General features: G+C 26.0%; 5 protein-coding genes across 5 annotated transcripts; 1 reads left to right on the forward strand and 4 right to left on the reverse strand.

The window, feature by feature from the left end:
- Positions 1 to 4: 4 nt before the first annotated feature.
- LOC132905455 (ubiquitin thioesterase otubain-like) lies at positions 5 to 1,852 on the reverse strand. The gene is made up of 5 exons (XM_060956755.1): positions 1,693 to 1,852; positions 1,574 to 1,626; positions 954 to 1,253; positions 658 to 858; positions 5 to 413 (listed from the first exon to the last, which is right to left on the reverse strand). Exons 1-5 carry the CDS (start codon positions 1,733 to 1,735, stop codon positions 216 to 218), a joined length of 795 nt encoding a protein of 264 aa, XP_060812738.1. The 5' UTR covers positions 1,736 to 1,852; the 3' UTR covers positions 5 to 215.
- Positions 1,853 to 2,286: 434 nt separating this feature from the next.
- Positions 2,287 to 3,381, forward strand: LOC132905458 (DNA polymerase epsilon subunit 4). Its single transcript, XM_060956757.1, has 3 exons — positions 2,287 to 2,306; positions 2,532 to 2,802; positions 3,135 to 3,381. The coding sequence occupies exons 1-3, from the start codon at positions 2,302 to 2,304 to the stop codon at positions 3,273 to 3,275; spliced, it is 417 nt and encodes a 138-aa protein (XP_060812740.1). The 5' UTR covers positions 2,287 to 2,301; the 3' UTR covers positions 3,276 to 3,381.
- Positions 3,382 to 6,520: 3,139 nt separating this feature from the next.
- On the reverse strand, positions 6,521 to 10,123 carry LOC132905452 (dnaJ homolog dnj-5). The gene is made up of 6 exons (XM_060956751.1): positions 9,896 to 10,123; positions 7,996 to 9,516; positions 7,446 to 7,887; positions 7,114 to 7,329; positions 6,809 to 7,038; positions 6,521 to 6,725 (listed from the first exon to the last, which is right to left on the reverse strand). The coding sequence occupies exons 2-6, from the start codon at positions 9,501 to 9,503 to the stop codon at positions 6,599 to 6,601; spliced, it is 2,523 nt and encodes an 840-aa protein (XP_060812734.1). The 5' UTR covers positions 9,504 to 9,516; positions 9,896 to 10,123; the 3' UTR covers positions 6,521 to 6,598.
- A 1,739-nt stretch (positions 10,124 to 11,862) lies between these two features.
- Positions 11,863 to 13,214, reverse strand: LOC132905457 (uncharacterized). The gene is made up of 5 exons (XM_060956756.1): positions 13,038 to 13,214; positions 12,853 to 12,969; positions 12,606 to 12,719; positions 12,452 to 12,531; positions 11,863 to 12,043 (listed from the first exon to the last, which is right to left on the reverse strand). Exons 1-5 carry the CDS (start codon positions 13,093 to 13,095, stop codon positions 11,897 to 11,899), a joined length of 516 nt encoding a protein of 171 aa, XP_060812739.1. The 5' UTR covers positions 13,096 to 13,214; the 3' UTR covers positions 11,863 to 11,896.
- A 238-nt stretch (positions 13,215 to 13,452) lies between these two features.
- LOC132905454 (calumenin) lies at positions 13,453 to 15,359 on the reverse strand. Its single transcript, XM_060956754.1, has 5 exons — positions 15,228 to 15,359; positions 14,996 to 15,103; positions 14,123 to 14,690; positions 13,870 to 13,985; positions 13,453 to 13,785 (listed from the first exon to the last, which is right to left on the reverse strand). Exons 2-5 carry the CDS (start codon positions 15,095 to 15,097, stop codon positions 13,597 to 13,599), a joined length of 975 nt encoding a protein of 324 aa, XP_060812737.1. The 5' UTR covers positions 15,098 to 15,103; positions 15,228 to 15,359; the 3' UTR covers positions 13,453 to 13,596.
- Positions 15,360 to 15,362: the final 3 nt, after the last annotated feature.

A 15,362-nucleotide genomic window follows, 5' to 3' on the forward strand; every position in this document is an offset into this window, starting at 1 on the left:
CAGCTTTTTTTTTACATAAAATTTCATAATTTTATTGGATATTCTATAAGGCTTAAATTAATTACTTACAACTGTAATGTTACATCTAACCAAACAAAAATTTTATGAGTTTTGATTACGTACACAAGATATAATTTGCTAAATAATTAATTAATTAATTAATCTTTGTTGTGAGATTTTTTAAAAAGTTATGTGCCAGTTAAATGTGTGATTTATCAAGGATATAGAATATCATAATGACCAGGACGATATAATAAATGAACAGCTGGAGTTGCACCTTCAGGGAAATCATGTGCAGTTACTTCAGTTCCAGCGCCTCGATCCATATAACGAACACGTACACCAGTTCCTAAAGCAGTGCTCATAGCTATAATGTGAATGTGATCAGATTCTTTGTACATTGGTTCTACTTCCTATAAAAATAAACATTCTTTAGTAATTAATTTAATTAATATTGATTAAAAAATAAACTGTATATATATATTAAAAATATAGAAAAATTATAATTAATATATGTATATATTGTATATTATATATAGAAAAATATAGTTTTTGTGTCACATAACGAATTCTCAAAATTTATAACACTGTTCTATTAAAATGGCAATATAATATTAATTATAAATATTGGTATAAAATAGTGTTCATAGTACTTACTTGACGGCAGAAATCTGAAACAGTACGTTCTCCTTCAATAAAATGCTGATAAAAATCAGCTTCAAGCCGTAATTGACCAGAGGTAATTAATCTAAGATATACAACAACATAATCAGAACACCCTTGTTGATTGAAAAGTTTATGTAATTCAATATAACTGGACTCTGTATCTTCTCCTACTTTATCAATTACATCCATAAACTGTAATACAAAGAAACATTTTCTTTTTTGAACATTTAAAATAATAAAAAAAATAAAAATTTATCAGTATATGATTTATAATAAAATGTATTTACCGTATCATGAAAATCTTCAACTGTAAATTGGGGGAAACCTAATGCTACCAAACTTTCTTTACTTTTTAATGCAAGTTCCCGAAATTTTTCATATTCCTCTTTATTTCCAATTAACTTTTCAAGATATGCATAACTAAAGGCTCTAAAAAAGCAATTTCCATCTGGTCTAGTTCTCCTAATATATGAATATTTTTGACCTAATGCTTTAGCTTTCGAAAGGTATATTTCATCTTCAGAGTATTCACGTTCCAAACTTTTTATGGATTCTTTCTCTCCAACCAAAGCAATGGATTCAGAAATCTGGAAGATAACAACTTTATTTCATATTTTTATTTCCTTTTATAAATATAAAATAAAGAGATGAAGACAATAAATATTAAATTAGATTATTTATATGTAACCTATCTATAATATGTACACTTGATTTACAATTCATAATAAGATAATTAGTAAACAAAATGTTTATTAAACTCAAAGATAAAAAATAAGAATGGACCTTAACGACAGTTATTAAATATGATTAATGAGAATATGTAATTTTTTCTATAGAAAATAAATAGTAACTATAAGAAAATTAAAAAAAAAAAATCAATTTATAAAGAACGATAACGTATATTAACCTCCATTTCGATACGTCTTTGTTGTTGAAGAATCAACTCATCTTGGTTGATATCTGTAATAAAACGAATATGATAAGTTATATATTCATTCTTTCGAATCGTAATATATATTTAAGAACCTGTATTTTCTGTTAATTGCTCTTTGCAAGATTTCTCTTCCATATTTCAAGAAGTTTTCATAAATTTTGAAACGACTGTCAAATTATCAGTCGTAAATAAAAGCCCGATGTCCATGTGGAAATTGAAAAGGCATTTACCGTTGTATTAAAATGTTTTAGATTGGTAACTATATCTCTCGAAATAGAGTGGGACGAATATTTAATAGAGTGCATTTTTTATTATATTCATGTATATTATACAATTAAATTTAGTAAAATGATATTACAGAAAAGAAATTATTGTTCTTTGCTCTTTAAAGTTAAGGAATATTACGTTCCACCACTAGAAAGTCATGTCTGTTATCACTAGACTAATGTAATCCGCCAAATGTTAAATAACGTATAATATGACATTATATGAACATTTACATTTATTTATTTTTAATATAACTAAAAATAAAAGATTCTGATAATACACTACCTTATATATAATAATGTATTGAAAACATAAAGTTTATCATTTGCACTATTATATTAGATATTCATAATTTTTAAATATTATATTTAATTTTAGTTAATTATAAAAATATTGTAAAAAAATATTCATACGAATCAATATAAAATAAAATTATGTCGTAAGTTACAAAAACTTAAAAATTGAATTTAAAGTATGAAGTATGAAAGTATTCGCTACTTTGAATTTTTTGATATTAAAATTTAAAGATATAAAGATACTTAAGAAAATTTAATATTAACTACTGAAAAATGAACAAATATTTCTAATAAAATGAATTTTACTATATGTTATGAAATAATTGGATTGTATCGAAATTTTGTTCCTATAGCTTAACTTATTTCAGTGCACCTGAAATACTAGTTCAAATTAATATAAATATGGCAAATTTTGAAGAGGAAGGAAGTGATAAAGAATTAAATGAAAGTATTATTAGTACAGGAGGAGAAAATCTTCAGGATTTTCAAGAAGAAGTTGAAAATAATGCTCGTATCGACGAAGAGCAAAAGGAAAAATTAGTAAAATTACCATTAGGTAGAATAAAAACAATTATAAAGATGGATCCTGAAGTGAATATGGTTAACCAAGAAGCTGTTTTCTTAATTACAAAATCTACGGTAATTATAAAATGTATCTCATTTATTTATGAATTGTAAATAATATGAATCATAATATTGCTACTATACTACAGTAATTACAAAGTTTTTAAAAATTTGTAGGCAGTAAATTTGTAACAATTGTGTTATGCATGTTCTTGGGTTTATGTTTCAATTGTGTTATGTTATGTATTTATGTTGGGTTTATGTAAATTAAAACATTTTAATATATACATATATAGAATGAAGTGGTTTTTGTAATAAATATAAATAATAAATGTTTTGTGTGTGTGTGTGTGTGTGTGTGTGTGTGTGTATGTGTCTTTATTATTAAATCTTATGTCTTATTACAGGAACTTTTTATTGATTCTCTTATTAAAGAATCATACAAATATACAGCACGAATGAAAAAAAAAACTTTACAGAAAAGAGACGTAGAAAGTGCAATTGATAATGTCGATGCGCTCGTATTTTTAGAAGGAATGCTAAATTAAAATTTAATGGAAGAGGAAAATACGTAGTTTTTATTTTTGATGTAATATAATAATAGCATTATTTTTGTACGTTATCAATAAAATTGCATTATTATATTGAACAGAATTATGTATATAGGTTCTAATTTTCATACTTAATGCAAGTACTTGTAAAACATAAGTGAAGAATAAATTTACAATGATACATTTTTTATAACTTATGACAATTTAATGTGTAATGCTATAATATAAATATAAAAGTAATATAAAAGTAAATATTTTTTAAATATATGAATTAAAATAAACCTTGAAATTTTATTACACCCAGTACATAATTAAAGAAAATCTAAGCCTTCAAGAAGAAGATACGAAATTGAATGTACAATATATTCTTTGTATGAGGAAGATAGTGGTTAAATGCATTTTGTTATATTTATATTAAAATTTATTTATTTCATATTTAACATGTATTTTTATTGTAAAACTCATTTAATACAGTTATATAATTTCATCTGCATGTACAAAGAACTGCATAATTTTTTTATTATACAAATAAAATATATAAATAAAATTTTTATTAACATACACATTTATATATTTTTAAAAGCATTTTAACATTATTCTTTTAAATATTCTTAAGTTATTTGTAATACATCTTGTATAATGCAGAATGAAATATGTACATCACAATTACTTTTAATTTTCAATTTAATATTGTAGTATTTGTGTACAATGAATAAACTCTCTAACTTTCTTTATTTGAAATGTCAAAGAATATTATTCATGTGGAAAAAAGCATTTTAAAAATTTAAATCTAGTACATAACTTATGAATAATATAAAGACAAAAAATCAGTCTTATTTTACACATGCCAATTATTTAGTTTTTATTGTATCAATCGCAAATATGTAGAGATCATACTTAAAATAAATAATGGTATATATAACAATATATAGTGTCAGAGCAGAGATAAGGACCTATGAATATACAAAATCGAATTATTAAATGAAAATATTTAAACTTATTCATTTTTATTGAAAATGGGAATAAAAATACATCTAATAAAATAAAGGGATTAAATATGGTTAAAAAAATATCTTTTTCATAACTGTTTTTTTAATTATTTGACATTACTTTTTAATTAAAATTGCACTTCTTTACATATATTTTAAGAAAAGTTCAATGATATTTTAGAATGTCCATTCTGATTTCTTTAAAATATTTTAATTGGTACGACTAAATTTTGCATGTAATTAAAGCCATTGAGTTTTCAATTAATTGAAGAAGGATGATATTAATAATAAAATATTATATGTATTCTTACAAAAATATTCACTTATATCATTAAAGCTAATAATAAAAATTATATAAGTTTGCTTCTTATAAATGAATATTTCTATTTTGTTCCATAAGTCTTTTTGTTTAAAAAACAAGATCACAAAAATTTCTAAAATATAAATTATTGATTTACTGAAAATAATTATTGAAATATTTTAAAGGAAAACAATATAAATTACAAAATATTTCACCTACTATTCGCTGATACATATATGGCTCCAATAAAAAATTTAATTAACAATAAGTGACATTAAGAAAAAGATATTTAGTGGTATTCTCCATTCTCAAAATATTTTCAACTGAATATTTTATCAGCTAAAAACATTTATCATGGAATCAACACATCATTTATGAAGCACTTTCTATAAGTTTACTAATTTATACTAACATTCATATTGAATATATATACTACTAACGAAGTACGAAACTGTATTTTATTATTATACTCAATAATATATATATAACATAAGCATATGACTTACATTCAATTTATGAATTGAACCATTTCTAGTTAACTCATCAAATTATCTAAAATATTTTGGAATCAAGCAATCAGAATGGTACATTAATTTGTAAATTTTTTCTTGAACTATTTTTTATAATTTTAAAAATGACAAAAACATTTAAGTTTTTTAGTTTCAGGGTATTTCATAATAGTTATAAAAAAGTATACTAATGCAAAAGATAATTCTGAATATAAAATGTCAAATTTGCAAAACTTAATTGTTATGGAAGTATTCTCAATGGAAACTTCTAACTTTTTCCAATATTAATATAATTCAGTCACTGAACTTTTTTATATTATCCAGATTTTAGCTTTCCGAATATTTGTTTTGCTAATATAGAAAATTATGAAAAAATTATGAACAGTTTTTTCAATTGCTTACATAGAATCTTATTTCCAAAAATTATAAATAAAACTTTGAAACTTTCATTAGAAATATTTTCTTAAGTATATAATTTCGAAAGTATGTTCATGTAACATTTTGCATTTTGAATCATCCTATTTTTACATTCTAAATAATGTAAATTTTGATATGAACATTATCAAATATCTTAGTACATCAATTACATGCAAGAGCTACTATTTCAATTGTAACTCAAAAACAACAGAATTTAGAAGATATCAAAATTGTTGTGTAAGTTTATAATAAAAAATTGTTTAATGTTACATGGTTATTACATTTTATAGATATTAGATTGCAGACACATTATTTGAAACAATTTAAGATAAAAAGATCTTGAATTCCTTTCATTGCTTTCAGTTTTCTTAAATACAGCAAAAATTATTGAAACAACTTCCTGTATAACTATATTTTGCACACTATATTAAGATGTTATGTAATATTATAATATTTGAGTATTATATTTGGATTAAATTGAAAGATCATTTATATTTTGATAAGTATTGAAACTATTACTTTTTATATATTTTTGTTTTTCATTTGTATTAATAAATTCTATATTTATAAATATAATGTGAAAATGTGTGTATATGGGGTTCTCGTTTTATATGGATTAAAAATTAATCCGTATTTTTGAAATTTTAATTCATGGTGCATTGTGAATTTTAGTATGATTGTAATCTTCTGTATTTTAAAATACATTAGAATTGTTTTTTTCATCTAAAGTAATAAAAATTAATTTTATACATAAATCAATGATTTAATTTCTTATCTAATTTTTCTACTATTGTTAAACAAATGTTAGTCACCAAGTTATCAAATAAATTGTAATTTGCAATATTTTTGCATAAGTAGATACGTTTTTAAAAAATAAATTTTCATTACAATAAAAATAAAAAAATATTTTTATGACAAAAATTACGTATTCTTTCTAAAATTCATCATCAATATGATTCCAATATTGTGCTAAAATTAATGAATATTATTTATATTTGTATGAAGGAAAGAATATATAAGAATTCATTTGGGAGTACTATGTATATTATTGTATAATTATACATGATGGATGCTAAGAGATTAGGAAGTAACTTGCCATACTTTTTACTTCTTACGTTTAGTTTTACGACGCTTACAGTCCCCTCCAAAAGAACTTTGATTTGGTGGACTTGAATTTCCGGTCTTGGTGTGATTGTATAACTTTTTTAAAAAGTTCTCAAAATCTGCCTCACTATTCAATGTATACAATCATTTACAGAGTTATATAATATCGGAAACCACAAGATATTTGTGAATTTAACAAAAATTCAATACCTGGTATTTGGATCTATTTGTTGGCGTCTTTTACCATTATTAGCCGTTCGTGATGGTGGTCGTTGACCTAAGACAATTCTATACTGAACACTATGTGTATTTGCTCTTAGGTGTTTTAAATTATCAGCTTGACAAGCTGCCCAATCTGTGATATCATATACTGCTCCTTCCATACAGGCATAATAATGCCAAAGAAAGCCCATTAAACGAGACTCTGCCCAAATGTCTCCCTAATTAATTTGAAAACCGTACATTTAAAAACACAGTACAATCCATTTGCTTTCATATAACATTTTGATAATTACTTCTTTTGCACCGTGATGTATTTTACATTGAGCACAATATCTTGCTGCATAATAAGGACGTTGTGTTGGAATTCTTTTGTGCCTTAAACCACAATTTGTACATCTTATTGTATTTGCTGCCTGTTCCATCTTTCTTTGAAGTTGAGAGAGTAAATCACTTAATACACCCCAAGCTGCTTCAACTTGTCTAGTTTGATCAAATGCTTGTCTACGTTCCTAAAATATTGAGAGTGTAGTACAAAGATAATATGAACATGAAATACATATAAAAAATATAATTTTTCTTTGGGACAAATTTTTTATTATATGGTAAGTACAAAAATATGTAGTACCGGTTCACCAATTATATCAAATGCATGTACAAGAATTTTGAATGCTTCTTCCGCACCAGGCTTATTATTTTTATCTGGATGAACCAAGAAGGCCTGTCTCTTATAATACTTTTTAATATCATCATCTGAACATGTTGGCGTAACACCAAGTATACTGTAGGGATCCTTTCCTTTACAAGCTAATAATCTTTTCATAGCCTCTTCACCAGTGCTAGGTAATGCAATATTGGCTTCAAGACCACCATGTATCCAATTACTATTTTCTTCTTTTGCTTCATTTTTAGTTTTTATTTTGCGCCAAAACGCAAATTTACTATTACCAAACCAATTATCCAATTGTTTGCCAATAGCATTCAAAATACGAATTTTTGAAAATGTCGTAGCCATATAAACCCATAAATATTTTAAATATAGTATAGTATGATACCATCCACATTTTCCACTAAAATATAAATACAGAAGTCTGATTATTGGTATTATACAAAACGTATTAAAAAATAGTATACTATAAAATTCAGTTAGAATACTTCTTATATTAAGCATTACTTACAGAAGAATCATAAGATTAGCACTCATGCTAACTACATCAGATACTAGATGTAGTAACCAATGAAATATTTTTAATCCGATTTTAATCCAATGGCTAGCATATTTATTTAAGTTTTTATATAAATCTTTGACTGGTGATTCCCTATTTTCTCTTCTTCGATTTCTTTGAGCCTTTTTAATTTGTGTTTTTTCAACCTGAAAACGTTTAGAATTCTTTTCCTTGGTTACCTTTTTTTCTTCTTTATTTACTTTATTCACAACCTGTTGATTTTTCTCTACTTTTTCAGAATAAATAGTTTCACTGGAGGTGTTTATTATATTTAAATTATTATTTATTTGTATGGGACGTTTAGGAATATTTCCAGTAGATTTAGGATTATTATTTTGAACTTTTGAATTATTGAGTGTCTCTCCCTTTTCTGCTTTCTTAGATATTTTAGAAACTTTTTTCTTTTCAAATTGGTTTGATCTATCAAAACTATTTATTTCATGAACTTCATTTGGTGAACCAAGATTATCTAATGATACCCAGCGTCTTGGGAGGTTCGAATTATTTTTTTCTAATACTTTTCGTGGTATTTGTATTTTGGGAGAATTGTGATCATCACTACCAGATGAATTTTGTCTCTTTAATGTTGTAGATTTAGATTTATTCTTTGAATTTTTATTAGAAACCTTCTTACTTACAGATTCTGTTTTGGGTTTTATAGATTGAACTGTTAGAGGAGATGGTGGTGTTGGAGCAGATTTTGTTAGAACATCAGAATAAGAGGGTCGCATAGGTTTAACTTCTGCTACCATACGAGGTTTCTTATGTTGAAAGTCAGTTGAATTTCTAGGCAATTCTTCAGGATCTATGTTTGGTTGCAGTACTGGGGTTACATTTGGAGATCCACCAAAGGGACTATATGTACCAGACTGGTTTGGCACCCAATTACCAACCAAATTCTCAATTAATTGTTTTCCATTAAAATTTTGAGTTGGCAATTCAGATGGCACATTCATGTGTCGATCATTAAAAAGACCATATTCTCGATCAATTATGTTTTGATTTCTGTAAGATGTCATATTTGAAAGTTGACATTGTTCTGCCATAATTTGTGAAGCATTTCCATAAATTACATTAATATAATTGCCTCTTCCAACATCTATAGTGCCAATTAAATCATTATTTTCATTTATACCTAAGTGATTTACTGCTTGAGATGGAAAGTAGATTGAATCTGTTGGAGAATCATAATTTGACATATCTTGCATATAAAGAGGAGCACCCATTGGAGGCATGGATTGCATTGTGGGTGGATTAGAATGACAAGATTGACCAGCAATATAATGTGTTGTTTGATTTGAAGAATAATTTCCCCAATTATCAGACGTAGTTTGTTGTGGATTTACATCAAATTGAACATAATGACCATTAGAACTTTCTAAATCTGAAGTCATAGCTTCAATAATTTTATCTAAAGACATACGTTTAAAGCCAGAAGGTGACTGTTGTTGCTCTGCCATATTGTGATATTTTCTTTAAAAAAAAAAAACATTATCAAAATTGCATGCATGAGTAACAAAATATTTTTATTGAATTATATAATAAAAAATAAAATTCTGTAGCAAACATTCTATTAAACGTAGGTTTTCTTTATACTATCAAAAACAAGTTATTCTGTGATAAATATTGTATTTTCCTTCTTTGAAAGAAGAGAAAAATGGATAATTTGAAACTGTTTGCGGGTTGTATACAAAAGAAATGTAAAAAATCTATACAATAGAACAAAAACATTGACGTAAACAACTTTATTTAAATTACTTGTGACATAGAAAATAATCTTAAATATAATTTGGTAACCTAAAACAAATGTTTCTTTGTAAAATCATATCAAGTATAACGATGTAATGCTTACATTTATCGGCAAGTATATCACTCCTGAATATCCGTTTACATTATACTTAAAATAAACGGCTTCTTAACATATTGTAAAGGAAATATTATATTTAAGTGATATATACAATTTTAAAGCATATACCATGCGGTTAATACAAAATCAGTCACTATATTTGTTCGTGATCCGCACTACCAGCAGATTCATAAACGGATCATATAAATAGTTTTCTGTCTGTATACATACAACCACGTATATAATATTGTTGCGAAAAGTTCCTAGATAAACGGATATGTCCAATTACAGACCCGTTATGATTTCGATATATAGAATCTCAAAATAATTTTCAATAAGAAATTCTTATTTATTTATATTACATGTTTCTTTATAAACTTCGTTAAAGAATTTAAATAGGAATATTTGTATTCTCTTAAACTTAACAATGTGTTGCGCCTTTTTACTAGAAAAGCGTTCCTACTATTTCTATACAGGGTGAGTCTAATAATTGGGCTGAACTATAACTTTGTTGCTATTTTACAGGTAAAAAGAATTTGTAGAGGAAAATTTTACGTCCTTTACCAAGATTCATTACAATCATTGTACAGCGTGATTCTTTTCAGAAGTGCACAGGTCGCAACATATAATTGCGAAATAAAATTGCACCTTTTTAAAAATGGAGTTCTATGATTCTTTTTACATTAATTGATTCCTCATGCTATTCTAAACAAAAAAGTATTAGGATACAACGTCACGAAAATTAATATTTCGTGAAATATTTCAAATTTTATACAATATGCTTCGACGTTGAGGTATAGCGTTACTGTTATGTTTACTAAAGTCTAGTCCATAGTCCATATTACGATTATATAAATACGTATCGACATTCACTAGGGAAAACTATCTAAAAATTGAGTTGTGAAAAGTCAACATGGTAGATAACAAAGTTCTCGTTCTTGCAAGATAAATATACATGAATAGTGTGTCTCTATCCTTGTCTGAGACATTCATGCCGGCATTTCACGCATGTAGAGATTCTTGTCTTCCATGTTGATTTTTCACGATTCAATTTTCGGACAGTTTTCCTTATGCTTTGATACATGAGTGCCGAAATTATTCAAGATACAAGATCTGTTTATATGAAAACAGTTTATACTATCAGGAAAGGACTTTTCTGATACTGTTAATGATGCACCGTGCTACTGACAGTATTGAAAAAGTGGTTATGTTACTGACAGACAAGTGAGACAAGTATTGTTTATGTTGCTTGATATACATAGTTCCGTACATTTCATTGAATCATTAACCATTACAGTATCTAGAATTATATCAAATAACGTCAACGTACAATTACGTCGCAATAAGTTTTACAAGTAACGAGAAAGTGGATATGTTTACCGTTTTCATCAAGTGCGATTATAATTCAAATGTTGTAACAGAAATGTGTCGCTGTGAATATACTCTAGAAAAATACAGAACAATTTAATAAAGTATGGTTCATTCAAGTAAAGAAAGAAAAGTTACACAAAGCCAGTTGTACAAAATGAAGATACTCGCTTACAAGTATTATCATATATGAAGCTCAATTCAGCGGCTTCAACATGAAAATTAGCAGCAGAATTGCATATCAGTCAAAGTTTGGGAAACCGAATTTTATAGTTGCAATAAATTTCTTCACTATCATTAGTCTATATAAATACTTCACATGCTGGAGATAAGTTTTGTAGAATACAGTTCTATTGATTCTTTTTTAGCAAAGTTATTTCTATAAAAAGATTTAGACATTTGTTGATAAATTAAAAATTGTATATTTTATTCACATCTTTGGTTTGCTACTTATAAATATCTAAATCACAATATATTAAAAATAATATAGTAATATTATTATAATACTATGTAATATATTACTACATTATGTACAGTAAATGTAGATATACATTACATATATATATTATAAATTAAATTATATCAATAACAATAACAATGACATATCAAATACATATTATGTATAATGTAAAATATATATTAATAACAAATATATGAAATCCAAAATGTAAATGATAATATTGTAATCATAAAAATAACAGTATAGTTTACGTTTACTGATGAATTACAAGGCATGTTCCCCCTTCTAGATTGGCAAGCACATGTTTCTAATATGTAACCTTCAATCTACAAATATATTAACGATATAGATTTACAAGAATGTATTTCTACAAACAAAAATTAGTAATATATAAAATCAAGCAATGAATATAAAAATTGAAAGAGATGTTGTAATAAGGAAGCAATTCTACTTTTCAGTAACCAAAAATCAATTAAAATTCAAGTAGTTTTTTAAACATGTTACAAATTCATTACAACTCCTATATCAATTAATATCTAAAATAATAATATTTTGTACTTTTGAACTGCCCTTTTATTGTTACAAACCTCTCTATTAACAAGGTTTTTCAAAATATTAAATAATTCTTGAGGAATACCTTTTTATGTAAACAATATATAAATAAGTTAAATAAAAATTATTACATATTGTAGTATTTTTAAAATATAAAATAATGAACTTAAAATGACACTTACACTTTCTTTATAACATCCTGATGTAATAGGTATTACGTCATCTTCTATTACTTTTCCACAAAACGATGATGTATTAACAACTACAATCATTTTTAATTTTATGATATCCATTTTATATTTTTTAATATGAGCTGTTATAATGTAATATACTTACTCTCATTATTATAAGTAAAAGTATATTTTATACAAACATTGCCAGATGCAACAGAACATACGTGTTTCTTCGATTTCCAAAATTCTTCATATTCAGATGCATTTGGTGCTTTTTCTAAAATATAAGTAGCAATTATGATTTTGTAATTACTGATTACTATAATTCTTCTGCATAAATATAATTAAAAATATACAAATAGTACCATTATTGTGGAGGAATAATTTGAAAGAAGACAGACATTGTTTACCTGAATAAAGTATAGGATCAATACAGGGAGCATCTTTGATTTTAGAACAATTAGTGCTTTTTAATGCAGGTTCTACCCAAGTGAGATTAAAACAATATGATTTATCATCTGCTTTAACTAGAAAGTAAACGGTAAATGTAATCTTATTACTTCTTTTAAAATTTTATCATGTCGAATATAATTACCTGATAATAAAAATCTTCCACAGATAATTAAAAATACATATAACTTAATTTTCACCATTTTGATCTATTCACTGATTTACTCTGAACATCTTATTCTACTGACCACCTTTATAAAGCTTATCTGATAAAAATATTTGTTATCACAATGACTAATCATATATTAGATATTGCATCCATTGTAGAGTCTCATATTAAACTTGATGTAAGAATCACAAGTATATTTATTTACATATAAAGAATAAAGAGATAACTACAACAGCCATTAGATATATACAATGTACAAAGTATACTTTATTAAGTAAAACGATATTCAAAATACTTGTACTTTATTACAATGATTAATACATATTTACACTTTTGGAGGATGTAATGATTTTTAGTTAACAATGTTATGAAAATAAGTAAAAATCAGCCATTATAGAAAAATTCTTAGTCTACTAATAAAGGTAAAGTATCTTTAGTAAATGTTTCATACAGTTTGTTCTTGATGTTTCACACAATTATGCTTTTTGTTCGTTTATAAAGGTATAATTATTTCAAAATGACATACGAAATTTTATTAAAATTCGTCATGTCTGGCCAATGCCTCACCAAAATCAGTCGCTTGAGAACCAACAAAAATATCATATTTTTCCAATATTTCATCTTTAGTAAGTTTTTGGTCTGCATCCGTATCTGCTTCAAATATGAGATGCCGAGATTCTGCTTCTGCATGATCAAAGTCAGCTGGGATAATCCATGTTTTGACCTAAATTGAAATATTTGTTTAGTTGAAATTTATTATTTTAATATAGTCATATATTTTATATAAAGGTATGTGTCAATGTGTCACCTCTTCAAAGTTTAGGAAACCATCGCCATCTTTATCCCGATACATAGAAAATTGTTCTTTTTCATTTTTTACCCATTCTGGTTCTTCTTCACCTTCTGCACCATCATACATATCACCTACAGGAAAAGGTATACTTTACTGTTTTGTAAAAGACATGATAATAAAAGATTTCTTTTTATAAGAAACATTGATTTTAAACAATTTTCACCAAATATCTGCACAAATTAAATGCAAAAGGAAGTGGAATATATACCAATATATTCTGAAAGAGATACTTTCCCATCTCCATCTTTGTCAACATCTTCCATAGTTTCTATCACTACAATATCTTTCATATGATCTGCCTCTTCTGCATGAAGGAAAGCAAGAAATTCTTCTTTCGTAAGTGCATCATCACCATCTAGGTCTGCAGCTGCCCAACGTCTACGATCTTTCTTAAGCAAAGCAACATATGAAAAAGTATTATCTTTAGATTTTTCATAATTTTCTACTTCATGTTCATCCATATCTCCATAAACCATTGCTAAATATTCTGTCCATGGAAGTTTCTCTTTTTGTTCAGGGTTATGAGATTTCCATTGATGTTCAACATCATCTCGTATGTAGCGTTGTTGAGTATATAATATCCAGTCTTTAAGTTCTTCTCCAGTAACATAACCATCTTTATCTTTATCTATTTTATCAACTATTATTCCTAACCTTCTTGTACTTTCTTCAGGAGTAAGCTGATCAAAAGTTTTTGCTTCTTCACCTAGGAAAGCCTCGTGATCATAGGCAGGATTATGTTGAGAATTGACATAGTGTTCTTCATTACTTGGTTCCTGAAATAGATCTTATTAGAGAAACGTGAATTAAAAATATATAAATAAATTCATATTATTCACAGTGAAAATTCGTTAAAAATATGCATATATATTATTTATTTTAAAAAAATTTATCTCAAAGAAAGGAGAACAATGAGAAAAGGATATTTAAATGTATTCCACGAGGTTATGCGTTGAAGATTTGTTTATTTGTTTATGTAAGAAATCATTTTTACTATAAAGCAACTGAAAATGAAAGATTTTTATTGCATACATATCTAAATAGTTTGATTTATGTATATATTTGCAAATGACTAACAAACCTTATTGATAACTCGCGATTTATGTTCATCTTCCGGCTTTGGAATTGCCGTTGCCAAAACAGAAAAACCAATCAAAATTTGAAGAAGCATGAATTCTTGCATAGCTCACTTAAACACGATAAAAAGAAAAAATTATCCGAAGTTGGTAAATGAACGAAATTATTAGGACCTTAAACGTTAAAGCTAAAAGTAATGATAGCTTCTATTTTAGTTTTAGTTCAGTTCAGCTTACTGAAACTTCCACATCAGCAAAGCTTAATGTCTTGCTTGATGCTATATCCCCACTTCCCAGCTATATATTCGTTTTATAAACCATTTCTGATGCTGATGCTGCAATGTCTTTGCTCTATATCGCAAAGTATCATAA

This window comes from Bombus pascuorum, chromosome 3, assembly GCF_905332965.1.
Source record: "Bombus pascuorum chromosome 3, iyBomPasc1.1, whole genome shotgun sequence".
NCBI classification, from domain to species: domain Eukaryota; kingdom Metazoa; phylum Arthropoda; class Insecta; order Hymenoptera; family Apidae; genus Bombus; species Bombus pascuorum.

Coding starts and splice junctions, on each gene's coding strand:
- LOC132905455 (XM_060956755.1), bottom strand. CDS start 1,735: ATGGAAGAGAAATCTTGCAAAGAGCAATTAACAGAAAATACAG. Junction 1,627..1,692: donor GCAATTAACAGAAAATACAG/GTTCTTAAATAT, acceptor GTTTTATTACAG/ATATCAACCAAGATGAGTTG. Junction 414..657: donor TTTCAGATTTCTGCCGTCAA/GTAAGTACTATG, acceptor TTATTTTTATAG/GAAGTAGAACCAATGTACAA.
- LOC132905458 (XM_060956757.1), top strand. Junction 2,803..3,134: donor TCTTAATTACAAAATCTACG/GTAATTATAAAA, acceptor GTCTTATTACAG/GAACTTTTTATTGATTCTCT.
- LOC132905452 (XM_060956751.1), bottom strand. CDS start 9,503: ATGGCAGAGCAACAACAGTCACCTTCTGGCTTTAAACGTATGTCTTTA. Junction 7,888..7,995: donor GCTAATCTTATGATTCTTCT/GTAAGTAATGCT, acceptor TTTATATTTTAG/TGGAAAATGTGGATGGTATC. Junction 6,726..6,808: donor CAAATAGATCCAAATACCAG/GTATTGAATTTT, acceptor TACATTGAATAG/TGAGGCAGATTTTGAGAACT.
- LOC132905457 (XM_060956756.1), bottom strand. CDS start 13,095: ATGGTGAAAATTAAGTTATATGTATTTTTAATTATCTGTGGAAGATTT. Junction 12,970..13,037: donor TGGAAGATTTTTATTATCAG/GTAATTATATTC, acceptor TTTACTTTCTAG/TTAAAGCAGATGATAAATCA. Junction 12,532..12,605: donor TTTTACTTATAATAATGAGA/GTAAGTATATTA, acceptor AAATGATTGTAG/TTGTTAATACATCATCGTTT.
- LOC132905454 (XM_060956754.1), bottom strand. CDS start 15,097: ATGCAAGAATTCATGCTTCTTCAAATTTTGATTGGTTTTTCTGTTTTG. Junction 14,691..14,995: donor AATCGCGAGTTATCAATAAG/GTTTGTTAGTCA, acceptor GATCTATTTCAG/GAACCAAGTAATGAAGAACA. Junction 13,786..13,869: donor GTTTCCTAAACTTTGAAGAG/GTGACACATTGA, acceptor ATTTCAATTTAG/GTCAAAACATGGATTATCCC.